Source organism: Scardinius erythrophthalmus (genome assembly GCF_964197995.2).
Source record: "Scardinius erythrophthalmus genome assembly, chromosome: 23".
In the NCBI taxonomy this organism is placed as follows: Eukaryota; Metazoa; Chordata; class Actinopteri; order Cypriniformes; family Leuciscidae; genus Scardinius; species Scardinius erythrophthalmus.
This window is the reverse complement of record NC_138243.1, coordinates 13,779,355-13,807,315: the sequence shown is the minus strand read 5'-3', so window position 1 is coordinate 13,807,315 and position 27,961 is coordinate 13,779,355. Positions and strand designations below refer to the sequence as shown.

General features: G+C 38.3%; 2 protein-coding genes across 5 annotated transcripts; one reads left to right on the top strand and one right to left on the bottom strand.

Annotated features, from left to right (window-relative positions):
- Positions 1 to 1,552: 1,552 nt before the first annotated feature.
- fgf18b (fibroblast growth factor 18b) lies at positions 1,553 to 8,393 on the top strand. Its single transcript, XM_081355020.1, has 5 exons — positions 1,553 to 1,963; positions 4,697 to 4,736; positions 4,840 to 5,017; positions 6,173 to 6,279; positions 6,479 to 8,393. Exons 1-5 carry the CDS (start codon positions 1,932 to 1,934, stop codon positions 6,761 to 6,763), a joined length of 642 nt encoding a protein of 213 aa, XP_081211146.1. The 5' UTR covers positions 1,553 to 1,931; the 3' UTR covers positions 6,764 to 8,393.
- A 1,372-nt stretch (positions 8,394 to 9,765) lies between these two features.
- Positions 9,766 to 27,638, bottom strand: fbxw11b (F-box and WD repeat domain containing 11b). Of its 4 annotated transcripts, none has more exons than XM_081355015.1 (13): positions 27,453 to 27,638; positions 24,752 to 24,808; positions 21,447 to 21,687; positions 20,388 to 20,574; positions 20,074 to 20,164; positions 19,585 to 19,722; positions 18,080 to 18,198; positions 17,677 to 17,926; positions 15,609 to 15,727; positions 14,570 to 14,680; positions 13,841 to 13,919; positions 10,711 to 10,875; positions 9,766 to 10,624 (listed from the first exon to the last, which is right to left on the bottom strand). In XM_081355015.1, the coding sequence occupies exons 1-12, from the start codon at positions 27,489 to 27,491 to the stop codon at positions 10,714 to 10,716; spliced, it is 1,593 nt and encodes a 530-aa protein (XP_081211141.1). In that variant the 5' UTR covers positions 27,492 to 27,638; the 3' UTR covers positions 9,766 to 10,624; positions 10,711 to 10,713. The 4 variants fall into 4 exon arrangements, with proteins under 4 accessions (XP_081211141.1, XP_081211142.1, XP_081211143.1 ...); XM_081355016.1 differs by having other exon boundaries at positions 21,447 to 21,666; positions 27,453 to 27,597; XM_081355017.1 differs by lacking the exon at positions 24,752 to 24,808 and having other exon boundaries at positions 27,453 to 27,528.
- Positions 27,639 to 27,961: the final 323 nt, after the last annotated feature.

Below are 27,961 nucleotides of genomic sequence, written 5' to 3'. Positions count from 1 at the left end.
ATCTCTGGACTTCATCTAAAAATTCAATCTGGGTGGAGGGCCTGAAGTCCAGACACTGAAAGACAAAGAGCAGAAAAATGCTGGAACAAAAGGTTATACAATCACAAGTTCACAACGGTGAGTGTCATCCAGTCAACCAGGCTTCCTAATTCAGTCTAACGTGGCTGTTCACACACCCGGGTGTGTATACGTTGAATATCAGGTCATTTTGACCTTCTAATTGCTCAGTGTACTCTCCAGTGGAGCTAAAATATCAAACCATTTCACTAATCAAAAATGTTTGTTGTCTCTGGAAATTATGGGATTTTTAAAGTGAGAGGAAATGAGTTATTGAATTTTGGAAGTGTGACACGGCTCATTTAGGATGTTCAAAAACCGCCAAGCGGCCCATGACCTGTCTAGTTACCCGCTAATTTACATCTCTCTCCTTCACTTGCACACATCTATTGCTCCTCACGGATGGGGCACAGGGGGTGCTGGGGCGAGAAAAGGGGGGTTGAGGAGCATGCTGCGCTGGCGCTTGTTGGCTGACCCTGGTGTCTGCGGTTCTGTCGTGGTCAGAGGAGGGGGGGGGGGGGGGGGGGGGGCTGTGTTTCTGAAATCCCTGTGAAATGTTCATTTTGGAACGACTTGTTGCTTGCATACCTCTCTCACACCCTCTCTTCTATTTTGAAGTGTTCAAATATGGCCTAATATTGCTCAGTACTCCTTTTAGGCTGTACAGAAATCACATTTGTAAAGGATGCACTAAGTAAGTGTTTGTTTAGGTTTAGCTGGTTCTTATTTGCCCCAACATTACCAGTGTTTTTGGAATTTATACTGACACCTGTTGGTGTGGATGCATGAGGTTTGTTTGCTAACGGCTGTTGCTGCAAACAAGCTTGTGTGTGCGTGTGTGTGTGTGTGTGTGTGTGTGTGTGTGTGTGTGTGTTTATCGTTTCGTTCCTGCTCATTTGTTTTTCTCTATCTTACACTACACATGTCCATATAGTGGACATTAGATTTAATCACAACAGATTTTCATGACTGTATTTGCGGGCTGTAGCCTATAGTTGGTTTGTGCAGCATGACACGGAAATGTGATGTCAACATGGCGGCGACCATGAGGGGGCGCCCCGCTCCATGTAGAATGAAACAGTTTTTTCCCACATGACTGACAGGACTGGAGTCTCTATCGCACATGGTATTTTATAAAACAAAATTAATTTCATAATTAGCACAAAATATGACTGAATGCACCTTTAAACGGGACGTCCATACTTTCACGAACATTTTCCATTTACGAGTCCTCTTAAAAGGTCACTCGGTTTATAAAAGCAGTTTTAAAGTGCTGCAAGTTTTCATTTAGGTTATTACTGGACAGTCGAACCGCTTCTCTTGCATCGCCCCACCTTGGTGATGATAAGTGAGCTAGAAACATCGTCCCATCACCATCCCTGCCCCTGCGCGCCGCGCACCCCGCCCATCTCCGTTCCACTTCAGCTGCGCTTCCTTCTCATTCAGCAAACGCACTGTCCTGTGGCGAGAGAGGGGTCCTTTCCACCCCACAGCCAAACAAAAGAAGCCTGGAAAAGGAGAAAATCTAGCAAAGACTTCTTAAAGGGCAGGAGGACCCCTGAATTCTGCGTTTTTGTGTGAAGACAGCAGCGGTCTTAAGGATATTGCAAGAAGGAACACTGGGAAGCTTTTTAATATCCATCTATTGTCAGTGTGTCATGTGGAGTGTGGGGTCACACAGGAGGATGACCTGTTTTTCACCTGTCGTTCTCCAGTGTCCATCTGAACAGGTTTGCTCGCGAGAAGACTCTCTCTGAACAATCCTCCAACGCGCGCTCAGATGCTCACCTGGGTCTGTGTCCGGTTTTGGCTCCAGTTTTTAAAACCATCGCCTCAAAGATCTCACTGTCCGGGGTGATTGAAGCGCTGGAGCGATGCAGTCCATCCTGTCCGCTGCTGTCCTGCTGTAAGTTTCACGTGTAAGATCATTCAGTATGAGTTGAAGGCTTTTTCTGGTTAGTGTCCATCTACCGATAGGTCCAGCCTGAGCATTTGTTGTGTTTCTCATCTTTGGCTCAGACCACGACATAGACTCAGCAGATGCTGTTCTCATAATAACACATCCCACCTAGTCTCCTCAGATAACAGCACTGATGATGATGATGATGATGATGAGACTTTCTATGTCTGAATCCTGCTTGCCCTGTTCTATAAAAGTCATGTGTGTCAGTCAATTACAAATAAGGATGTCTTAAAATATTATATATATATATATAAATGGACAAATAATTCTTGAATAATTTGCTACAAAATACTAACATTTTACATATATTATTTGTAAAGTAAAAAAAAAAAAGTTATGAATATCACAAATATTGGTTACTCCATTTGACCCGAAAAAAAATTTCTTAAAATGTCAAAATGGATTTTTTTTAAAAGTAAAACAAATGTTAATCATGGCACAGTATAAAGGGGTCCCTTCTGTTTTATGTTTTTCTTGACACATTGCAACAAAATGGCTTCCTGCTTGTTGGTTACACAACAGTGACTTTAAAGGGTTAGTTCACCCAAAAATGAAAATTCTGTCAGTAATTACTCACCCTCATGTTGTTCCAACCCCATAAGACTTTCGTTCATCTTCGGAACACAAATTAAGATATTTTTTTATTAAATCTGAGAGCTGGCTCACTCCTCCATAGGCTTCTCTGAAAATTGCCGGCCCAGAAAGTTAGTAAAGACAATGTTTAAAATAGTCCAAGTGACTACAGTGACTCAACCATAAGTTTATAAAGCGACAAGAATACTTTTTGTGCGCAAAAACAAACAAAAATAACGACTATATTCAACTATTTATTTTCTTCTGTGTGAGCCTCTGAATGAGTTCACGTAGTGTAACAGCCCAGCACTTCGTCAGAATGTAGGCTCACTATTGGCCAGCATCACACACATGACCAGCGTCGTGAGGCTACGTTCTGACGTACAACCCAGAAGCGCTGCGCTGTTACACTACGTGAACTCACTCAGAGTCCCACACATAAATAGTTATATAAAGTCGTTATTTTTTTTGGGGGGGGGGGGGGGGGGGGGGTTTGCGCACAAAAAAGTATTCTCGTCACTTGATAAACTTATGGTTGAGCCACTGTAGTCACGTGGACTATTTTAAACATTGTCTTTACTAACTTTCTGGGCCGGTAAGTTTCAGTTACAGAGAAGCCTATGGAGGAGTGAGCCAGCTCTCAGACTTAATCAAAAATATCTTAAATTGTGTTCCGAAGACGAAAGAAAGTCTTATGGGGTTGGAACAACATGAGGGTGAGTAATTACTGACAGAATTTTCATTTTTGGGTGAACTACCCATTTAATTAAGTGGCCAGATTTTTCTTTTCAATATTTTAATAACAATTTAAAATAACAATTACTTTACGGCTTTTTTTTAATCATGTTATACCAAACTACTTATGCCAAAAAATGTCAAGTATTACAGCTTTTAAATCTCCACCAGTTACACCACTTAGACATTTACTTTAAGCGCCAGATAAAAATATCAAAGTTATGTGAATTCAGAAATTGAAAACATGTCCCATCATAGATTAGGTATTCAAGCCATTGCATATATGATTAGCTTTTATTTATTTTGTAATGCTCACTGTAAAAAAGAATTGCTGTGATTATGTATCACAACTTAAAATTCAACATAAGAATAAGAAATAATGTGTGGTTTCAACTTAAAAAAATTTGTTTGTGCTTGACTTAAAATATTAAGTTTAGTTAACTTTAGTTAAGTTGGATATTTAAGTTATCTCAACAAATTAAGTTGTTATAACTAATTGCAGTTTTTTTTATTACATTGTAATAGATCCACACAAAAGCACATCACATTTACCCATTTATTAAAATCAGTAATAATACTTTGTTGAATAAGAAGCGTTCATAAAATAGGAGAGACCTGTATTGGTTGGATCAGGGTTCATTGATGGGTCATGATCAGGTGCTGTCGCAAAATTGTGACCTTTGAGTGTTTGATCTACATTAATAGATTAAAACTTGCGAAGGTGAGGTCTTTTTATGACTTTTAATGTCAAAACAAAAAGCCCTTAACCCCATTCAGCTAAAACAAGGATTTAAAATAATTAGAGGAAGATAAAATATATGAATGTTGGTTAATAAAGATTGGAAGCAATTATATTAGGGTATAAAACTTGAAGGCCTGTGATACATTATGATGCCTCGCTGACATCATTTAAGAAAAGAGAGGGAGTGAACTTGGTTGGCATATGTACAAAGTATTATTAACAATTCATAGCAGACCTGAACATTGATCTTTAAATACACGCAGACACTCACATGTGGTGTTAGTTTGGGTTAAAATAAACATTTTCATATTTTTTCCCCCTTGTTGCCTCCCTCTTAAAACTGTAGTTTTTTAACACTGTGCTAACCAACCCTACAATAAATACATTTAAAAAAAGGGGGAAATATTTTGTTATACTAAATGTATGGATTGTATTTTACCTCAGGACTTAAGCTTTCATTTGCCTCTAGTAGGGTTATCATAATGTTTGATTCACCAGAAATATTCAACAAAGAATGAAAAGTGTGCTAACCAACCTCATTCTCCCCTAAATAGGTTAGAAAAGCGACTCTAATGAATGCAAATGTCACTGAATCACGTGTGTCTTTTCTATTTCTCTTCGGCCAGATGCTTCCAGGTCGTGTTACTGTTCTACAGCCCATTACAGGTGCTTATAGTCTGCAATGTGTTACCGATAATAAAACCATATATCAATTGATAGTTCAAAAGTCAATAAAAGTGATTTGTGGCTGACTCGTGTGTTTGTGCAGGTGTTAGCAGTGGAAAATGTTAACTTTGGAGTTCACGTAGAGAATCAGACAGGGGTGCGGGATGGCCTGAGCCGGAAGCACCATCGGGTTTACCAACTATACAGCCGGACCAGCGGGAAACACATCCAGGTGCTCGGCAAGAAAATCACCGCCATGGGAGAGGATGGGGACAAATATGGTAAGAAACAATCTGAATGTGTCGGCCTACCTGTACATTTAGGAAGACATTAGATTAACACTCTTTAAATAACTGACTGATAAAAAAATGAAATAAATGTGTGTGTGATACATATAATTATAATGTACATAAATAATATATTTAATAATATTCTGAATTTATATTAAATGTTATATATTTCTCTGTATATACTACTGTTCAAAAATTGTTAAGATTTTTTTATGCTTTTAAAAGAAGTCTCTTCTGCTCACCAAGGCTGCATTTATTTGATCCAAAATACAGCAAAAACATTATTATTGTGAAATATTTTTACAATTTAAAGTAGCTGTTTTCTATGTGAATATATTTTAAGATTTATTCCTAAGAATCAAAGCTGAATTTTCAGCATCATTACTCTAGTCTTCAGTGTCACATGATTCTTCAGAATTCATTCTGTAATATGATTTGCTGCTCAAGAAACAGTTATTATCAAATGTTAAACACATTATACAAAGTTCATTATCAATGTTGAAAACAGTTCAAAAGAACAGCATTTATCTTTTTGAAAAAAAAAAAAAAATCCAGCAAGAATGCATTAAATTGATCAAATGTGACAGTAAAGACATTTATAATGTTACAAAAATTATATTCCAGACAAATGCTGTTCTTTTGAACTGTTTTCAACATTGATAATAATAAGAAATGTTTCTTGAGCAGCAAATCCGCATATTAGTAGGATTTCTGAAGAATCATGTGACACTGAAGACTGGAGTAATGATGCTGAAAATTCAGCTTTGCATCACAGGAATAAGTTACATTTAAAAATATATTCAAATAGAACATTATTTTAAATTGTAAAAATATTTCACAATATTAGTTTTGCTGTATTTTGGATCAAATAAATGCAGCCATGGTCAGCAGAAGATACTTTTAAAAACATAAAAAAAATCATACCAATTTAATATCCAAGAATAAATGTATATTAAATAAATCTCTAAATATAGTAAATGTTATATACCTTTGTACCACAGCCTAAAAAAAAAAAAAAATCATCTGCCAATTACAGCTGCCTACAGCTAAACTCAGTTTTTATGACAATACATCTATTGCTTGTAAGTATAATTTACGCCATGTTTATATTCCTGTCCGTCTGTCTTTTTTGTGTTTCTTCACAAGCCCAGCTCGTGGTGGAGGCCGACACCTTTGGGAGTCAAGTGAGAATACGAGGGAAAGAGACCAACTACTACTTGTGCATGAACCGTAAGGGGAAGCTTGTGGGGAAGGTAAGTCACTGAAAGATTACTTAATATTGCATCACCTACATCCTTTAAATCATTCCCATTCTGAAAAGGGTTCAGACTGTAATTTATCAATGTGAAAGCCCTACAAATTAAACATCTTTGTTGAGCTGTTGTTGAAAAAGCTGGCAAAAAAAAACAAGCTTATTTCACAATGATTCCAGTGAGATTTCTTCCATTTCAGAAAGACAGCGGCGTAAACGGAGGCTGCGCTTTCATCGAGGTAATGCTTGAGAATAACTACACTGCTTGGATGTCGGCGCGCTATGTGGGCTGGTACGTGGGCTTCACCAAAAAGGGCCGACCGCGCAGGGGCCCGAACACGTTACCCAACCAGCGAGACGTGCATTTCATGAAACGCTTCCCTCCAGGAGAGCAGCCCGACCTGCAGCCCTGCAGCTTTACAACAGTCAGCAAGAGAAGCAAAAGAGTCCAGCTGACCTCCACCGCTCCTCCACCACTCCCATAATACAACAAACACTCGTGCGCAAAGATCCCTTCTTACAGAGGATCTAGAGACGCTCTTCTTTGAAACGTAAGTAGGTTAGACTTTAGGACCGACCTCTTCGCAGTCACAGTCAAAGGACGGGGTTGCTTAAACACTGTGTAATCATGCAAACATAACCAAAGACTCCTGGGCAAGTGTCCAGTCACTAAACCCTGTCAATAAGGGGACCAAGCACTTCAGAGGCCAAAGAATTCCCCTCTAATGTCCTGTGCCACAGATTTGTCCCACCATGAAAGAGCAAAGCACTCTACTTGCGTGAAGTTGTATGGCTGGAAGTGCACGTCATGCCAAGACTTGCCGACTTGGATGCTCATGAGCAAAAGGACAATTAAAGGACCTGTTGTGTACTCATCAAAAAGTCAGCCTCGGGCCTGTAAGAGTTATGAGATTGTAACCAAGAACCAAAGTCTATCACAGTCAGGAAAAACTTCTTAGACTCTCCTTTGGTTTTGCCCTACTTTGCCTTTCACATTTCACCAGGAGCATCGAGAGCCGTTCATATTCATCAGTGTTGAAGGAACCAGCAACCAATGAAATAAAGTTTCATTTCAAGAAAGCGAAATACACTACCATTCAATAGTTTGGGGTCAAATTTGAGGGGCCATTTACACAACGCAGTTTTTCAACTAAAAACATTTAGTACGTTTAGGCCGTCCATTTACACGGCAACGGCATTCTGGCGGCCTGAAAACGCGAACTTTTGAAAACGTTCCCATTATCGTCTCTGTGTAAACTACAAAGAAGCGAATTTGTAAAAACTGTGACGTAATGCGCGTGCGTATTACACGTTTAGTCTATAGACCTTACTCAGAGCAGCGGCATTATAGGTATGAAAGCGAGGGGATAGTTAACGTATTTTCAATGGCATCCGCTGTAAAAAGCTCCTAGATCACTTAAGTCTTATATTTTTCATATTGTCTGGGATTTTTTGTCTAATGAAGTTTGTCAGATGTTTGTGCAGTGTTTCATCAGCAGAACAATCCATAAACACATTAAACAACAGTACAGCCCACTGAAGAGATGTCTATCCCTCACAGCCTCGCTTTCATTCCCGTTAATAATCCAAGCTGCTGTGAATAAGGTCTATTAGGCACGTAGTGTTTCTTTACACATTAACTTCGATTCGCCAACTACTGGCCTGGCGTGAATACAGCGGTTTTAGTCGTTTAGTCGCGGATCAGTGTGAACGGGGATCGTTTTGACAACGTTGTCGTCTGTGTACGAAAAACGCAAAGGAAAAACGTTTGTTTTTAGTCCATCGTTGTCGTTTAAACATACCTTGAAAGAAGTCTTTTAAAAAAATACAGTAAAAACTGTAATTCTGTTATAATATTACAATATTAAAATACTATTACAACTTTCTATTTTAAAATGTAATGTAATCCTGTGAAGCAAAGCTGACTTTACAGCATCATTACTCCAGTCTTCAGTGTCACATGATCCTTCAGAAATCATTCTAATATGAGGAGTTGCAGCTCAAGCAACATTTCTTATCACTAATGTTAAACACAGCTGTGCTGCTTATTTTTTAAGAAAACTGTGATAAATGTTTTTTTTTTTCAGGATTCTTTGATAAAGTTCAAAAGAACAGCTTTTTATTTGAAATAGAAATCTTTTGTAATATTAAAAATTATCGATCAATTATTGATCAATTCAATGGCTAAAAGATTATATATATATATTATATATATATATATATATATATATATATATATATATATATATATATATATATATATATATATATATATATATATATATATATATATATATATATATATATATATATGACCCCAAACCTTTGAACTATAGTGTATTAGCAGCACAGAATGACAAATTCAATATTTTGACTACTAAAAAGAGTATAATATCCATTAGAGCTGAACGAATTGAAAGACAGCCTATAGAAGTCATATTTGACCAATCGCTGATCTACACTGACACTCCTGGCTTTTTCAAAACAAAATATCCATTACAGGCCACAACGGGAGTTGATTTTCACTCTAGATAGTTAAATATATCAGTTATTCAAACTGACCTCGGAGCTTCCAGCCCTGCAAGTGTTGTAATGCAAAACGTTGCTGTAACTGTTGCAAATTACTCTGTCCCTAAACCACTTGGGGCTGGTGAAATCTTGAGAGATATTTTGATACTATTCATGTTATTAAAATATTTATTTTGTGGATGCATTGATCAACGGGTGTTATCTTTCCATGACACATTCAGTACACCTTGTATTTTGGGGTCAAAACTCTCACTGCATCTCCAACACTGTTTTATCGCCACCTGGTGGACCCAGAAGGTACCAACTACAGCCCTAAAACTCAAACACCAGCTTCGCTTTGAAATGGACTAGTCAAACCATCTCATATACAAGAGCTAGTTTAACTAGTCATAAGAAAGCTGAACTCTGAACAGCAGAACTAAGTTACTCAGAACTTCTGTTGTTCTAGTCGTCTGCTACATTCTTGATCACCCATATTGGGCAGTAGTCATCTCTCTCTCCCACTCTGCAGAATGACTTTGATCCTCCCTCTTTATAATGTCTCCATCTGTCTCACGTCCACCCTTGCGTCTCAAACTCTGACAGTAGCCTACTATCATTCATACTAATGCCTTGTTCCAATGGAATTCCATTCTGCAGTTCGCACAGAATACAGAGATTCTTGAGATTCAAGACTAAAATATTGCTCTGCATTCAAACATTTTTAAATCGTTACAGTGCTGAAATTATGTATTGTGGCTGTTGCCATGGTGGCGATCGTAAGACGAAAATGACAGTACTGCCAATTTCCACATATTCGGAGCAGGAGGTAAACTTAAATATTTGAACAGCGGCCTATGCTTTTGGAAGGTCTTGGCAGCCGTCACGGCAGGTTCCTGAAATTTGGGCCTGTTGGAAAGCCTTTATCTCAAAGGGGCGAATCATGCGTACGAACACGCACACTAAAAACACGACGCGCTTGTGCAAGCTCCTTAACACTCCTTCACAGTCAAGTACTTTATTCTTATTAATAACGCTTTTTTCTTTAAAAAAATCTTTTCAATATACAACACCATTTTAGACAAGACATTTCTGTTTACAACTAAATTCAGATCAGTTATGGGTCATTCAGAACCTAGACAAGCAGACAATGAAAAGGGGAACGAGACGGACAGCGCTAAAACGAGAAATGGAAGGACATATCAGGAGAAGTCAAAAACTACAATTATTCATACGATTTCACAAGAAAAAAAAATATGAAGTCAATTTCCCAACTTAAAAAAAGGAAAAGCATTTTTTTTTTAAAAAATCAGAAACCGAGGAGTTGACCAGCACACATTATACGTCCCATCGCTCGCTCATTCATGCAGAACAGTCCCGAGAGAAGGAAGGCACTCAGACCTTGCCTTCTCCCTTTAGTTTTTCTTTTTTTTAAATCAAAAACAAAACAAACAAAAGATAGATACAGAGTTCATGGGCCCAGGGGGCGGAGCTGGGGCAGCCGTCACCCTGTACGCAGTGGCGGGGGTGAGAGGGGGGGCTCCACGCCCACCCTCAGGTTCTCTGCTTAATGGCATCGCTCTCTCCACCGTTTCTCCACCTCCTCCTCCACAGAGAGGGAGAAAGAGAACTGACGCAGTTTGTGTTTTGTGGGGCGGCCCTCAGTATGACCGAAGAGGGGAGAAATAAAACGGACAGATGGAGAGAGGAGGGTGAAGGGGAGGGGGGTGGTGGTGGCGTTCCTCGACCTTTGATCCTGGCACACTTCCACAGAGACTGGGTCACCCGAACAGTCCCCACACACACTCGCACACACTCCGCACGCCACCAGAGCTTCCCTGTCAAGAGATCACGTGCATGCGAGTTAGTTTTAATTTTGACGTGTGAATTTGAACGAAATCGTACAAGTCAAAACATGCGTTACCTGCTATCTGGATATATAGGTATACGTGCGGGACGGCGATCGTCCTTCCGTCTGCCCGTTGGTTGACACGTTTAGGAAGTCCCAGATAAGGATAGTGTCATCGTGGGAGCTGCTGATGATCTGGAACTCATCGAATTGGAGCCGGAACACTCGGCCAGAATGTTCCTATACGCAGACAGACTATTATTGAAGCGACATCGCTGCTGTGGATCAAAATCAGGCACAGACTGGGAATGACGTGATGCAGTTCAGACCATCTATGGTGCTATAAATGCGTCACCATGCAGAGGGCGGGTTAACTACACATGACAGGGATGCGGGACAGATCAGAGATTATTAGGAATTAATAACAGAGTAGAGTAGGTAGGCATAGGGCTGGGTGACATGGCCAATATATCATCTCTTTATTTTTGGCTGAATGACAATATAGGGCAGGGCTATTCAATTAGTTTCATTCGAGGGCCGCATTATCAAATCGAAAAGTTGAGGTGGGCCGGTGGGTGGGTTTTGGGGGTTTAGCTTATTTATTGAAACATAACAGTTTCAATAAATAAGCTAAAGTAACCCTAAAGAAGTGTGGTATTTACTTGGAAATGTGGTACCCAACAGTATGCAAATATATAAAACCATAATAAATAAAAAACTTGATCATTTACAGCTGTGTACAACTATTTTCCTTGGAACAAATAAATTATTTATACAAACTTATAGCTGTTGGTGAGAAATAATAATTATTTTATTTATAATTGTTATGCTTAAATGAAAATATTCTGATAGTGTGACTTGTTAACCACAGGCTACTCACTCCCACTGTATAAAAAAATGCCTAAACACAAGTTAAAAACTATACCACCTTTACAAATAAACTGACATTATTCATAACAAGCATTAATTATATATTCCTCTACCCACCTAATAAAACTAATGCAATATAAATCACTATATTTACTATTATACTATATAATATTATAGTATATTTACTATATTTATTTATTACTACATAGTATTCAATATAAATATTGCACATTTCTGCCCAACCATGGTAAATTACTACAGTAGCCTACATTCATGGTAAATGTTTGTAAGGGTGATTAGGGGATTTAAAGTCTTCTAATTTCGTTCATGCCTCTGTGTTTCTCCTGCTTTCCTCATCAGTCTTGTTGGGAATGAGGCTGTTTGATCCGATTTAATACTAATTAAATCATCAAGTGATTTGTGGTTTGTAATAGAGAGGTTTCTGTCGAACTGAAACGCGGTTATCGCAACGCTGTTTAATATAGTGTCCGGACCGGGAGTAAACGCAACTCCGTGCTGGGCCATTTTGAAACAACTAGTGAAACAACTGAAAACAGCGCTATTTGTTGTTACTGTACTGGCCGAGAAACCGCTTCAGATGATTCAGTGACGGAGCGGTCCGAATGAATCCGAATAGTTTTAGACCGTTATGAAAGCGCGTTTAGAATCGAACCAAAAGAATGATTCATTCACGAATGATTGGTAGTCTATCGCTGGTTCAGTCGACATAAATTCGGGACACATAACTGCTGAAATATTCGCACGTAAAACGTTTCTCAGGTCAAACGGCGCGAGTATCAAACTGAATTAGCCGCACCGCCAGGAAAAGAGGAGGAGGGAGGTTGGTGCCGTCGGGCCGCATGGAGATGATTGGCGGGCCGCCAATTGAATAGCCCTGATATAGGGTATACATCTCTGCATTTTCTTATTTTTCTCATTTTTAAATCTGCATTTAACAAAATTATTACATTACATCCTGCCCAATGTTGTCCAACAAACAATGCTTATATTGAAGGCTATGAAAACAAATGTAACCATGTTATATATTGTGCAAAAAAAGGTAAAAAAACAAAACAAAAAAAATACACTACATTCTAACAAAATATAAAAACAAAAATCATTCCTTTTAAAGCAGAAGTTAGACTAAAAATGATAAGAAAAGCACTGACTAAATGTTAATTGCTAAGAGGAACACACATTGACTCATCTGAGCTTAATCAAATGTAGGCTAATCTAATTACCTCATTACACTAGGCACTTTACAGTTACCCCTATCATAAAAACACGCTTACTTGTAGGTTTAAAATTCTACAAATTTAAGTCCAACAAATATTTGAGCAAAATGTATATTTTAGTTACTGCGCTCCTATTCTATTGCACTTCATCTGTTCAATGAAGTTTACTGTCTTACATTTACAGAAGTAGAACATACCTATAAAATGCAAGTAACGTCTGGAGGAAAACACCATGTCTCAAATGCATTAAACAGCACAAGTATCTGTCAGAGCAGCTGACAGTGAAAGCTCTTTTAAACTAATGCATTAACAATATCGCACAAGTTATTTTTAAGCCCTTAATATAAAGCATGTCTCATGTTTAGGACAAATTGATAAACTCGATATACCGACCTTCCCTAGCACCAATTAACCAGCTGATATTTGAGCATTTTGAGATTATCAGTGACAGCGCTGTTTTTCATCAATTCCAAGTGCACACTATAACACTGTACATTTAAAAAAAAGACGAGATATTTAAAAAAAAAAGGAGAACTTGGAAACATGGAGGGGCTTTACATCAAAATGTTACACACTTTAGTCATGCAGTGTTTTAGATTCCACATGTTAATTTTAAAAGCTTGGTAAAATATTTTCCATTGTTTCAGTGATCTTCAAGTTTACCAAAATTAAGTAAATATTGTCTAAAGACAAGTGTTCATTCAACTCTAAAATTAAATTTTTTACATTAAATAAAATACTAAATACACACACACTACTGTTTAAAAGTTTGGGGTCAATAAGTTTATTCCTTTTTTTCTACTCTCTTGTGCCAACCATATTACAAATTTAAAATAACTTTATTTTAAGAGATTTTAAAATGCAATTTAACTATGGATTAAACTATGGAAAGCAAAAAAAAAATTAAATTCAAGATTCTTTGATGAAGAGAAAAATCAATGCGGAATATTAAATAAAATACAATATAAATTACTTGCCTCTAACATTATTTTATTTTGTGCGGAATTTACAGAGCACCCATTTTGCAGTTTTGTTTAGAGATAATGAATTGAGCCCATGTATATTCTGTAGTGTTGTGTGTCAGGTGGCTGGGAACTCACCACTAGTGTACGTAGACACAGAGTGCTGGCTGGGGCTCGTGGATCGAGAGCAGCTTGTAGGTCCCATACTTTAATTTTACTGCACACACACACACACAAACATATTAAAGAACATTAGATAATGGACAAAAATATTACAATCATAAATCCACAATACATTGGTTAAAATATCCCTCTCTCATTCTTCTGTTGTAAAGCAGCTCCACGGCCGCATTTCACGCATAATCTACAGATAATCTGTGATTCAATTGTGGGCTTTCCAGGATTAAAAGTGACTGCTCCCTCGGCTGTGTGGGTATAGCATACTGCTCAAGTATCAGATTAATGACTGGAGCACAGGGAGCAGACAAATGCAACTCCGCAATTAAAGATGTGAGAATAAAGAGATTATTCACATTAAGGCCAGGAATAAACCAGCCATAATCCAGACAAAAAAATAAAAAAATCTGGCCAAAGTTAATCCTCCAGACTAGAATGCATTTCAGCAAAAGCATCTTAATTTGTCAAGTGTTCAATCTCCAACGCTACAAATTTTGAAATACTGTTTTCTTTTTTAATTAAAACTTTTTACAGGAACTTTCCCCTGTCTTTTTTGGCTGCTATCAAACAATTGCAAAAATTGTTTTTCCACATTCTGTTATTCTTCAATGCACTGTAATGCAATGCAATGCAAAAAAAAAAAGCCAATAAAACTCATTTCAACTTTGAATAAATCAGACTTGGGCATACCCGTCATACGCTCCACTCACAATCCGCTTGTTATCAAACCGAATACAGCGAACAAGCTCCTCATGCCCTTCCAAAACCCGCAAACAGGCTCCACACTCAATATCCCAGAGCCTAGAGAAAGAGATTAACAAAGATTTCAAGAGAAAATAAATCAAATGCAAGTAATACTAACTGGGAGAACCCAGGTCACATTATACCCAAAAAAGAACAATTATACCAACAAGGAAAAGAAGAATTCGGTTATATTCAGTATTAAGAAAAGAAAGTTTAATATCAAAACCCTTAAAGGAACACTCCACTGGTTTTTGAAATAGGGCTTATTCACCGTCTTTCCTACATTTAGATAGGTGGGCAAACGCATTTTTGTCTCAGTGCATGCATTGTTTTAGTTTGGAAGCACCACCCTCTTCGTCTCTCACAAAATCCGCCATGTTCATCGCCATTCACTATGTCTACTGTAGGAAAAATAGCCGGCTACTATTCACGCTGGTATGTTGACGGAAGTTGGGGGATTTCAGGTGTTGCGTGATATCTCTGTGCCCAAGTAGAAGTGCTTCGCCTGTGCTTCCCCCCAATATAGTCTCATGTCAATATCTGCCTAGGAAATCGCCTAGTCTTAATCTGCATCGCTATTTGTACTCGTTGTGAATACGCAGGCCACAAGAAGTAATTCGTTTTTTTTATTTTTTATTTTTTATCACTTTTACTCACGGCATGCTAGCTGGCAACAAAGGATTCCATTCATTATGCTAAGATAAGCTATCGGCAGCATTGCCAAACTAAAACAATGCATGCACTGAAACAAAAATGCGTTTGCCCACCTATCTAAATGTAGGAAAGACGGTGAATAAGCCCTATTTCTAAAAACGGTGGAGTGTTCATTTAAAATGTTTTGGTAAAAAAAATAGAAAAAAAATATTCACTTTAATTGTCCTAGGGTGAAATGTGACCTGGACATATTTTTCTTTTTCCCACGTTTCTTGAGATTCACCCAATTACTTTTATATGTAAACTCAATGTATTATTTATTGGCACAGACCTGATGGTGTTGTCTGAAGAGCCACTGACCACGAGTCTGTCTCTGTACTGTAGGCAGGCGATTCCTCGCTTATGACCGTTTAGTGTCCGAACAAACTCACAGGTGCTTGTACTCCACACCTGCAAAACATTACATTAAACACTTTAAAACTTTGTGATCTAAATGTGTAATGTTTAACCCTTATATGTATATTTTCTAACCAGTGCCACTTTTCCTTTAGAATAATCCATTGGCGTATTTAATAAAGCACCAGTACATTCAAACTCAGGAAGTTGTGTGTGTGCGCACATGTGAAAACACCCCTAGAAAACCCACACACACCAGCCCATACTGCCCTGCCTCATTATTTGGGGAATGTTTTCAGAGGGTGGGGGCTGCAGAATGACTTGGCACCCCTCCCAGAGCGATGGGTGTGCTGGCTCAGGGCTGTCTGTTCCTGGAATCCCGATTGCCCCGATTCCAGCATCTAGGAGAGAGCGGCTGGAGAATACGAGTGCTGACGAGGGCTCTGGGCAAGAGCAGCGGACTGTAGCGCTTCTCCAGTCTACAGAGAATTGAGAAGCCATTACACTGCTGCCCTCTGCTGGGTATTTCTGGCTTTGGACAGATCAAGCGGAAACCTGAATAGTCCAAGCCTGGCTGCACGACAAATTAGTCAAGTCCATTGCAGCACAAACCATTGAACTTATTTTGGCGGAAAAATGGAGGACCAGTTCCCTGCAGAGTTTAGTTCCAAATCTAACCAAACACACCTGAACAAGCTAGCCGAGGTCTGAGTTACTAGAAAACTGCAGGTAGGCGAGTTTGATCATAGTTTGAGCTAAACTCTTTAGAACAGTGGCACTCCAGAGCTGGATTTGAGTAACCCTGCCTTGTCGCTTCTTTGTTGACAACAGATTTATAAACTATTCTCATGACGAATGTTGCGTTCCCAAATGCAAATTATGAGTGACTCAAAACACACAGCACTTGCAGAGTAGAATTAACTGTGAAACGAAACTGAAAACAAAGTGCTGTTACAGTACTCTGAAACATGCAGCGCGTCAGACTATATTTTTATAGAATCACACCACAACCGCTGCAATCTGATGATCGCATTAAGCCATATCACATTCTCACAACCATGCATTGTCAATTCATAAAGTTACCAGGCAACTGCCGAGTGACAGTTTCAGAGTGACTGATTTTTACTTGCATTTGGTGCTTTGAACCCTGGCTAACCCACACACAGCTTGTGCAGTACAGTTAAAAACAATCTGTGCATTAAATAAAGGTTTTAGAAAACGTAAAATTTTGCAGTTTATTTAATAATTGTTTTAGGCCATTTCAATCATCATACAGTAACAGGCACTAAGGATGTAAACGTGCCAGACAGACATCTGACCAGTGCACTCGTGTCTCGCACAAGAGAGCCGCATGTTTAGAAAGACATGTAAAGGTAAATAAAACTTAAAAAAAAATTATGTCTTGAGACTTTGTGGGGGGGAAGGGGGGTTCCATTCCACTGCATGTCATGTTTTTAAACGCAAAAAAAGTACTGTGTGATTGGAGCTTCGAATCTTTGCGTTAAACTGCATAAATAGATGATGCTGTTATGTACATAATTGTTATGCAATTTACGAAATAATATTTGATTTATAAATGGTAGTTTAAACTTTATGCACTACAAACAGTAATGTTATTTAATTGTCTTGAATAAACAATTTAATGCAGTGCATTAATATTTTGCTCATAGCACCCTCTTGTGGCATGGAGACAAGCAAAAAAGCTCTAACTGAAATTATGCCTTTTAAATACAAATATTAGTAATAAGCAAGTATGGAATTCGAATTTAGGTTTTGAGCCATTTTGAGAGCCCTAACCAGCACACCATCCACCCAAAAACCATTTCATGGTCATACTTTTCAGGCCGTAAAATACAGAAATCTGTATAAATATAGAAAAGAAATTACCCCCCTGTGATATATATTGGGTGCAGACATATTTGAAATCAGATACAACTCTAAGAGCATTGATTTGTGGTTTGATTGACAGCTGATAACAGTCATTCAGAGAGAAGAGCACTGACCTTTATGGTCCGATCACCAGAGGCAGAGACAATGTACTTGTCGTCAAAGTCGACCACATTGACGGCGGCCCTGTGTCCGACGAGGACTCGGCGGAGGCTGATGTCTGTGGGAGAGGCCATGTCCCACACGGCAATGGAGCGATCCTTCGAGCAGGTGACCATCAACCCGTTACAGAATCGCAGGTGGAGCACGGCCTCGTTGTGATGGATCAGAGTGTTCAAAACCTCCCCCGAGTTCACATCCCAAACTCTGGGTAAAAAGAGATGGCAAGAGAAGTCAGCACCGATTTTATCAGTCCCTTACTCATTCCAGCTGAACAGACATGTGGAGTGATGGGGGGTGGGGGGGTGGAGAAATGAACAGAGGACTTATAGAAAGCGAGAGAAACGATAGAAATCTGACCTGACAGTGGAATCAGAGGAGCCGGTAACAATGACTCTCTCATCGTATTGCAGACACAGCACAGAGCCTGTGTGCCCTGTCAGGATCTTCAAACACTCCAGAGTCTGTTTATCCCATATCTGAATACAAAAACACATACGACATCTTTTCACATTTGCAAACACCATGAATTTCACAAACTCAAAAATACACTTCTTTTAACGGGAACGGACTCATTATTGGACATTAATTAAATTTTGCAATAATTTCACATTGCTAGATGAGATTCGGCAATATTTTGGCTAATGTTGTTGTCAGCCAATAATTATTTATATCATGGCCAATATCAATTAGAATTTTTTTATCTAATATATTCAATTAAATAAACTGTGGAACAGTAGTTTATTTTAAGTTTTTGAGGTTGGCAAGATGTTTTAAATGTTTAAAAATCACTTATGCTCACAAAGGGCCAAGGCTGTATTTATTTAAATATAAACAGAATATAAACAGTAATACTGTGAAATATTACAATTTATTATTTTTATTTATTTTTCTATTTTAAATGCATTTTAAAATGTAATTCCTGTGAAAGAAAAGCTGAAATTTCAGCATCATTACTCCAGTCTTCAGTGTCACATGATCCTTCAGAAATCATTCTAATATGCTTGCTGATTTGATGTTCGAGAAACATTTATCATCACCAATGTTGAACACAGTATATTTTTGCTTAAACTGTGATAAAATTCATAATATATATTTGAAACATAAATCTTTTCTAACAAATGTCATTACTGTACAAACCTTTGTTTAATAACAACAACCTTTTAAAAAAATACAATAACATTCATCGTTACTGCTATAGTCACCAATGAGACATCCCTAGAGATACACAAGCCGAATTTCAAGAACAGGAAATAAGAGATGAGAAAATCAGATGTAAGAGTGCATTTAAACAAACCCCTAACACTACATATGAGCAATAAAGAGTAGTCAGCATTTGAAGTGGAACCAAAAAAGTTCAATGTTGTCCTAAGACGAGAACGGGTATTGTTCAAAATTCATGCGTAACTTTGATGAAAGGTTTTGACCCACTTCAAATGTTGACTACTGTAATTAGTCATTCTTGCCTTAGAGTCACTTGAATCATCTCACTGGTTTCAATACACTCCCACTAGTTTTCATATTATAATATATAAGGGGAGAGTTTCAATTGTGTAAATCTAAAACTCGAGTCGTGTTTCTGTTTTGAGAGTTTTAAAAGCATCCTCCATCTGAATGCAGACATCTTGAACCCCTTTGGTTCGAGTAACATCAGTTCAGCAAACAATCACAAAATTGTGCATTTGCAAAATGTGATTAAATGCGTCATAATTCACAAGAACAAGCTTGATGTCAAAAGTGGTTAGCATTTTTAAATGGCACCTGCGTAAGGAAGGATGCAGTCAGACTGTGGTTTTTACCAGTGATGACTACAGTGAATCCCACACGAGGTTCACGAGAAATACACAGGCAGAGTGCGGTCACACCTTGATGGAGTTATCTCGTAGACCGCTGATGATCTTTTCGTCATCATACTGGAGGCAGTAAACACCTTTGCTGTTCTCCGACCTACACTGGATCCTTTGCAAGTTATGTCGGCCACACCTCCAGTTCGCCTCGATGGTCTGGGAACAGGAACAGCAATTTAAGTAATTATTTTACTTGATTTGATCAAAATGATTACGCATTGACATCAAATAAAAAAAGTGAACCATTTGAAAATGTGATATTTAAATAGCTGATGGTTGCACAATCTGATTACTATGAAAAAGACAGCTAGGTTGCATGAGGCCTGCCGCCCACCCCTGAGGTTAAATCACTGCTCCTGCTTGCTCAAATGAACAAACAAATGCTCAGAGTTACTACCTCCCTTCCCTTAAAAAAAAACATTGGCTCGTTTCTGGCATGAGCAGACAAGAGCTAATCTCATATTACACCCATAAAAGACAGAAAGCAACAATGATTGATTTGCCCACCTCGATGTCCTGAATGATTTTCGGATAAAGAGAACGGTAGTATGAGTTCGGAGGAACTTCTGTTGTGCGGTTCTTGAACAGGTATTTTTCCCTGTGAATCAAACAGCAATAAACATCCCTGATAAACTGGCATAAACAAGCCCCTTTATAATTTAAGGCCAAATAAGATGTACAAGACAGTCTAAATGGAGGTTCCTAGAATGTCTGGTGGAGAATTACACCACTGAGAGATAATGACGAGGTGGTTGTTAAACCTCATGCATAAATGAGGGGGTTTGTGGGATGTAAACAGTCATATCAGCACCATGACTCACCACTGGTGTCTCTCTGAAAGGCCTTTCCACAGCGGGTCTGTCCGAACCATCCTCTCGATCAGCTTCTTCCACAACATGCCTTCAGAAATCACACGCTGCCACTCCTTACACACCAGCTCGGCCGAACACAGCGAGCGTGCGTCCAGGAAGGACAAGATATTCTCCGCTATATGATCCAGACCCTGAGCTGGAACACAAAAAGAAAGATTTTTTTTTAAAAGGATGAAAAAATTACAAAAAAAAAAAAAATTACATTCACAACACATTTGACTTTACAATCTGATGCATTTTCTAAAAGAAGTAAAAAGTAAAAAAGTGTAAAGATGATGCAGGATACACTGTTCAAATTTCTTTCTTTTTTTCAAAGAAGTCTTTAATGCTTACAAAGATTACCATTATTTGATCAAATGCAGTAATATTGTGAAAAATTACATTTTAAAATGACTTTTCTATTTCAAAACATGGTAATTTGCATGTACATTCTTGTGATGCAGAGCTGTATTTTCAGCATCATTACTCCAGTCTTCAGTGTCACATGATCATTCAGAAATCATTCTAATATGCTGATCTGGCGCTAAAGAAATATTTCTTAATATGAAGTTGCGTAATATTTTTTGTGGAAATTATTTTCGGAATTCTTTAATGTAAAAAAAGGTCAAAAGAAGAGTATTTAATTGAAATGTATTTTTGTTGTAACATTATAAATGTCTTTACAGTCACTTTTGATCAATTCAAAGCATACTTGCTGAAAAATGTATAAATTTCTTAAATCTTACTTGCCCCAGACTTTTGTATGGTAGTATGTTTTAATGAAATATGAACATTAACTTTTAATCTTAGAATAACATGCACTGATGAATTATGAAAAATAACACCAGGAACATGTGTTAAATGATTAATTTGATTGAAATTAAAGTTTGATTTATATATAATATTAGAGATAGGCTATACTAAAACAGTCTTATACAAACATGGTCTATCTTTAATCTTAAGGCTAAATTTCATGCATGGATCCTCCGTCAAAAACAGCACTTTCAGAATAAGGACTATATGTAATACCTGGCAGTGCCGTAATGAAGTCCCTTTGGAGCATGGGTTTGAGGTAGGAGTTTATGTGGCCGTGTTGGTAATGGCACATGCGTGAGATCAGGTGTTCCACAAACTCCACCTGGTCCGCTTCAGACCACTGATCAAAAAGCTGGATACACACGTCCTTCTCCTTCTCGTAATTTCCTTCCGATGGCCGCTTCCTAGAGCCCGTCAAAGGTCCATTACTCACCTGAGGACAGATAAAGATAGGCTGGGAGAGTCGTACAAGGAAAAACAAATAAATAGATATGTTAGATGAGACCAAAAAAAATCTGTATTGGAAAAGGATTGGGCAAAGGGAGAATAGAAACAATCATAGTATTTCAAGGCAGATGCATTTACTCAGAAAAGAGTTAAACTATTAACCCTTTAAGCCCTGAAGGCATTTTTCAAGCAATTTTTTTTGAGTGACACACAAATGTAAAGACTCATTTCACGTACAAAACTTGCTCAAGTTTAGTCAAAGCCCAAAACAACAATGTTTGATGTTTTCTACTCCGTGCACTACACTGTACTACTTAGGAGTTAACCAAATTGGTTGCATGCATGTAAAGTTGAGACTAAGCTTTCAAATGACGCCTATTTTGTGTTGATCAAGCCAGTAGTTTTGAAAAATATGATTATTAATTGTTTTGTTGCTAGGTGGTGGCCGCCGGCGGTACAGTACGGTTTAGAGACAACTCAGCACTTGTAAGAGTTGATCAAAATGGTTACATACATGTATTAAAAAGCTGAGTTTCTAAGCTTTAACATTATACATATTTTGTGTTAATCCATTCAGTGGTTGTTTAGCAATTTGATTACAAATGTTTTCACGTGGGGTGTACCCCCAGCAGAACACACTTACTTGACTTAAGATACAGATATAGTTTTAACATTAAACTCTCCTGCTTTTAATCAAAAACAACATTTATGCCTAGTTTCCACCAAGCAGTGCGCAAGCTGGATCAGGGTTTCCCGTCCCAAATCATACTGTACTGCTCAGTGGAAACGAGGCATTAAAAACACACAAAAAGCAGAAAACAAACTGAAAAACATTTCTCAAAAAGATGTTTGATTCTTTGTTGAAAAAAAGATTCTGGGCACTTTCATTTTCTGGTAGTCAAATGTGTGATCTAATTTGTGGTTGCTCTGCTAGGACATCTGTGTGAGCTTCAGGGGAACTGAACATGCACTAAAATAACTTTGGCTTTATTAAAAGTAAATGCACAAATGTCTCAGATAAGTGAAGTTGAGTGAGAAAAAAAGTTTATCATTGTATGTTTGCAGATGCCACTTGTTTAAATATCAAATTCAGTTAGTTTGTACTGAAGTGTGACTTGCATCACCGTTCAAACGTTTTTTTTGTTTGTTTTTTTTTCAAGAAATTAATACTTTTATTCATCAAGGATGCATTAAATTGATCAAAGGTTACAAAAGATTTCTGAATAAAAAATTATCACGGTTTCCATTAAACACTAAGCATCAATGATTATAATTGATAAGAAAAGTGCCTTGAGGACTAAAGCAAATTAGAATGATTTCTGATAGATCATGTGACAGCTTTGCCAGGAAAAGATTTTATCTTTATATAGATTTTAAAATGTAATAATATTTCACATGATTAGCCTACTGCTTTTACTATATTTTCGATCAAATAAATGCAGTCTTGGTGAGAATAAGAGATTTCTTTCTAAAACATTACAAAACCTTAAGGTAGTATAAGTGTCCGGATCATTTTGGGCTAGGGCTGCACGTTTTCAAGTTTTTCATTAACCGTTAACCGAAGCCCTTAGCGGTTAATACTCGGTTAACCATATGTGCGCGCCGCAACCCCGAGATAGGCGTAATTTGTGGGTGGGACATGTCCCCACCACTATTTTCTAAGGTCGATATTGTCCCCACCACTTTTGAAACATCTCGCGGCAGGAATACCAATAAATAAACAAAACATCTCCAGTTAACTAGCAGAGCATTCATTTCGTTCGTTTTCTTTTTTAGGCGATCTAGCGCTGAAATATTTTGTTTTTTAAATCAAGTGATCAAAGTGCTCGTTGCCGCTGCGATCGAGAAGGGTCTTGTAAAACGTGCTGAGGTATTATTAATTCGTGGCCACGAAACAATTCACCTGAATATTCACCAATTCACATACAAAAAAAATGAATAAAAAGCTGTACGAGAATATCGGCCTTCACTGAAGAGCTATCTTCACAGGTAAGAAAAACAGTTTAATAATTATTATTAGCCTAATTCGTGGCCACGAAATAATTCACCTGAATATTCACCAATTCACAAAAAATAGGTCTTTACCATTTACTAATTAAAACTATAAAACTGTTTTTGGCCACGTTGTAATTCTTAAATCAAAATGAGGGAGGGAATTAGTTCAACGTGTCCATGATTTATTAAAACAAAGGAACAAGTAAGTCGTCGTAACAACTAATTATTTAGATCAGTGGACAGGGCGCATAAGAACAAACAGTGAGAGAGCCCCGGCCGCGCGCGCGCACACTCTCACCGCCTTCAAACAACACGAGCGTTGCATTGCTCTCTCTCCCTCGCGCATATCAACACAATAGTAAAAGGTCGGAAGACCGATTGTGTTTTATAGATTAGTAGGCTAGTTTGTTCATATAAAGTGTTTGATTAGCAAGTACATGTTTAGGAAATGCATAATACAAATTGTATGGGTTAATGTAACGGTAAACGGACTCTGCGGGTAAAACTGTGGTGATGAAACTGCGCATGCGCGGGGTAAAACTGCTGTGGTAAAGCTCTGTAGACAGATGTTATTGTGCTGCGATCAGTGGCGCGGATACTATGTTTGTTCCTTCACTCTCGGACGCGCGCTTTCTTTGCCCGCTTCATATTAGAAAACTGGTCTAGCGGTCTCTGGTGGTGCAAAAATGTATTACAACTAAATTCAATGCACGCCATTGACGCCACTTAACCGAGCAAAATGTTTCACTCGGTTACGCAATTTTTAACGGTTAATCGGTTAACCATGGACACCCCTACTTTGGGCCCACTGTTACTACACAGGACATCTCAAAAATGCAAGAGAGGACACACTGATCCTAAATACGGATGCAATAAAGTCTTGCGGAAATGGTCACAGAGGTTTTCCAGACACAGATTAGGCAGTGCCCTACAACAAAACCCTAAGTCAACAGTACTTCAATATGGAAAATCCTTCATGGTCCAGGGAGAGGCTACTCAACTGGTCCTTATTCTAGTATCTGTTCATTATTTTTACTGGCTTTGACAAACACAGAGGTATGGCTCATCCACCTCACCTTAAAAATTGTGATCTTTGGGGAGTCTGCAGTTTGCGAGTCCATGACAGAGGTGTTCTGCCGTAGGAAAACACAAAAACAAAACATTATTTCACAGTGTCGTCTTTACATCGTTACACTGGACCACAATATAAATCGGAACCACTCCTATACGAGACCTATTGTCGCTGTCGGGCGGAAATCTCCATATTTTGTCTTATTTTTTCATAAATCATTACTATTGGTCACCCTTTATATCTGTATGTGGGTTTCGCAAATTTTAAACCAATGAAAATCATTAAAAAGAGCTTGTGACGGAAACATGTAACTCCACTGGATCCTCAAACTGTCTTTAAAACACTTTATTCTCTATCGTGAATGAAGTGCCGCACACAGTTTGCACCGTCTCTGCTTGTTTGCAATGCAAGGGTAAATAAAGTACTGGTTCTATTAAAAAGTAGCATTTTCTTTACTCAAGAAACAGATATGGAAAATGTTTTATGTATTTGAGAAGTGGAGAAGAGTGTCTTAGTCTAGCATTTATCATCGAGTCATGGCCAATACGGTCTTAAAAAGCCAGTGCATAGCACTTCATCTTTCACAATATGAGATTTCAGCCAAAAGACAGAAAGAAACTGAGTGCTCAGCCGCCCACATAGCTACAGTAAACTTTATAACCTGCAAGTTGACGAACACATAATGCGATGCACTTATTGGCGTTCTAACGACGGACAAAACATGTCAAATACTCCAGTCAAAAACCTTGCAACTCAATTGAGCTTGATTTTGGTCAAATGTTAATATAATGACATATGCAAGTGTCTGACCATATAAAGACACAACATCCACTTTGACAATGCAGTGTAGAGCTTTTTTCCATTTCCTGAAAAGCAATTTTTGGAGACACAAGGTTTCCGCTTGACAGCGACGCTAAACATAACCCGCTCGCATGCGTTCATAATTCCATCGCATTGTTTGTTGGAAAGCAGATGAAAGCACTGAGCACCAGCCTACGATCTCTGCGTGCTGAATAATTGGACAGATTCTCCATCAGCATGCTGTTAAGATGTGGGATGGGGCAGGGCGTGTAGGCGTTTGGGTATCGTGTCAACAGCTGTCCCCTAGCCAAGGCCACCACAAGGATATGCTTACATCCCAAACACAGGCGACACAGAGATGATGCCCTTAATATCCACGACTCAGCACCTGCTTTAATCCACAATCACCATTCATATCGTGAATATCTTTATAAACTTGGGCAAAAGCTCTCTGGACTGAAAGGGGTGTGATATCAAAGATAGACACCAGTGTTGTTTTACCATCACTGAGATAGTAGTATTATAGTTTTATAAATATATTGAATTAGTTTGTTGTGTTTTTGACATTTGCATGATTTTGTTTCATTATGAGTCCTCTGCTGTGTCTATACACAAATGCACGTGGCTTGTTATCTTCAACCAAAAACCATCTATCTTTCTCAAGCTTCACAATACAAAGTGGACAAACTCAAGAACATTCACTCCTACCTTTACAGTGTATCCATAGCAACAAGCAGCAAATCCAATCTGTAAAACTGATTCGATAATGATATTGTATTGGCAAGATGATATTGATTCAGAGACAGCCTCATTAATAAAGGGCATATTTAAATAAGGGAATACACTTAAAGGCACTATAAAAATGTTTTAGATTAACATAAATGTTTTATTTAATTTAGATTGATAATGAGACTACACAGATGTAAATCATGTCAAATGTGATGTTAAACTAGTGAAGGACAAACTTGGAGGAATTCAGTTTATTTTTCTTGTGAGTCTTATACAATTTCTATTCATAAAAGTATGAAACAAAAATCAATGAGTTTAATAAGAAAATGTCGTAATTAGTTGGCGTAGGCTAATGGTTTGATGCGGTTAGCCACCTAGCAGCTTGCTATTACTTCCTTCACATCAACAATGAAGATTTGTATTTCCCTAAAAAGATGCGTGGTTACCAAAATACAACTATTCATTCACATTAAACCACGATTCTTGTAAAAGTTACAATTTTTGTATATTTCCTCATCGTTTGGCTCAGAAATGTCATTTGCAATTGACAGCACGAGCGGTTACTTCCTATTACGCAGCTTTAAACTCCAGTTAAAATATGTCGTGTCACGTAAATGAGACGTTTTTGTGTGAGAGAAATGGTTGTTTTGAAAACTTCAAAACATAGTGAAGGATTCTGAGACTGCATATGAACCACAACTGGTCTGTACGATCAGATTATAGGCTGGAGTGAGTGGCGCAGAGGCGCCGCAGTGAAGCTCAAGTCACCGGCTAAAGTCGACGAGCCTCGGACTCACCACGATGCCGCGGCAGCTTCACTCCCTCCACATCCGCCACTAACTCAATAAATATCCTCAACCATCACCAATAACACCTGACGGTCTTGTCTACTAACGTATCAGCTTTGGTATAAAACGGAAAACAAGGGGGAGAGACGTGAAAACCACCAAGTGAGACAGCGATACATAGCAGGGCCCTCCTTGTCAGCCGAGCCAGCCATTTCTCTCTCTCGCTCCTCACCCCTCCTTCCCCCTCAACTCAACCGATCCCTACCCACTCCACAAGCTGGTTATGTTCTACCAGGCTGTGCTTGTAACCGGTAACACGAATGTATAAACGCGAAAGTCTTTAGGACATACCAGAAAATCTTTCTCGAAGCACAACCGAGTACTCACCATTAGCTCTAAGGTTTTGTCCTCCATCTCCGGCTCCATGTTTGTTCCCCGAAACTCGCAGTGAAAATGGAAACCCCGCCCTGCGACACAAGCACGTCACGAAAAAAAGGCGGAGATAGAATTCTTGATTCGAACTCTCCGATTGGACGTCAAATAACCAAAGCTGACCAAATGGGCGTTGTCCGCGTTGTGATTGGATAATTCCTGCTGCTAAGGTACAAAGCGGGTACAGACGGACTACGTCATGATCATAATCTAACAACATTCGTGGTTGGTCACCGATTGACAAAAAGGGTTTTGTCCGTTTTGTAAAATGTACAGCTATTGGCTGCCGTCTGGTACTAGGGTAAAGAATAGGGTTATCCCCAATGATTCACATGTTATTAAGAATATTGCTGATTGTGTGCTGGTGACAGCTATGCCAGAAGCATCAAGTAGATCTAAAAAAAAATAATAATAATTAATAAATGCATCAGAAAAATATCTGCCTTCCCTTTCCCGCTTATAAT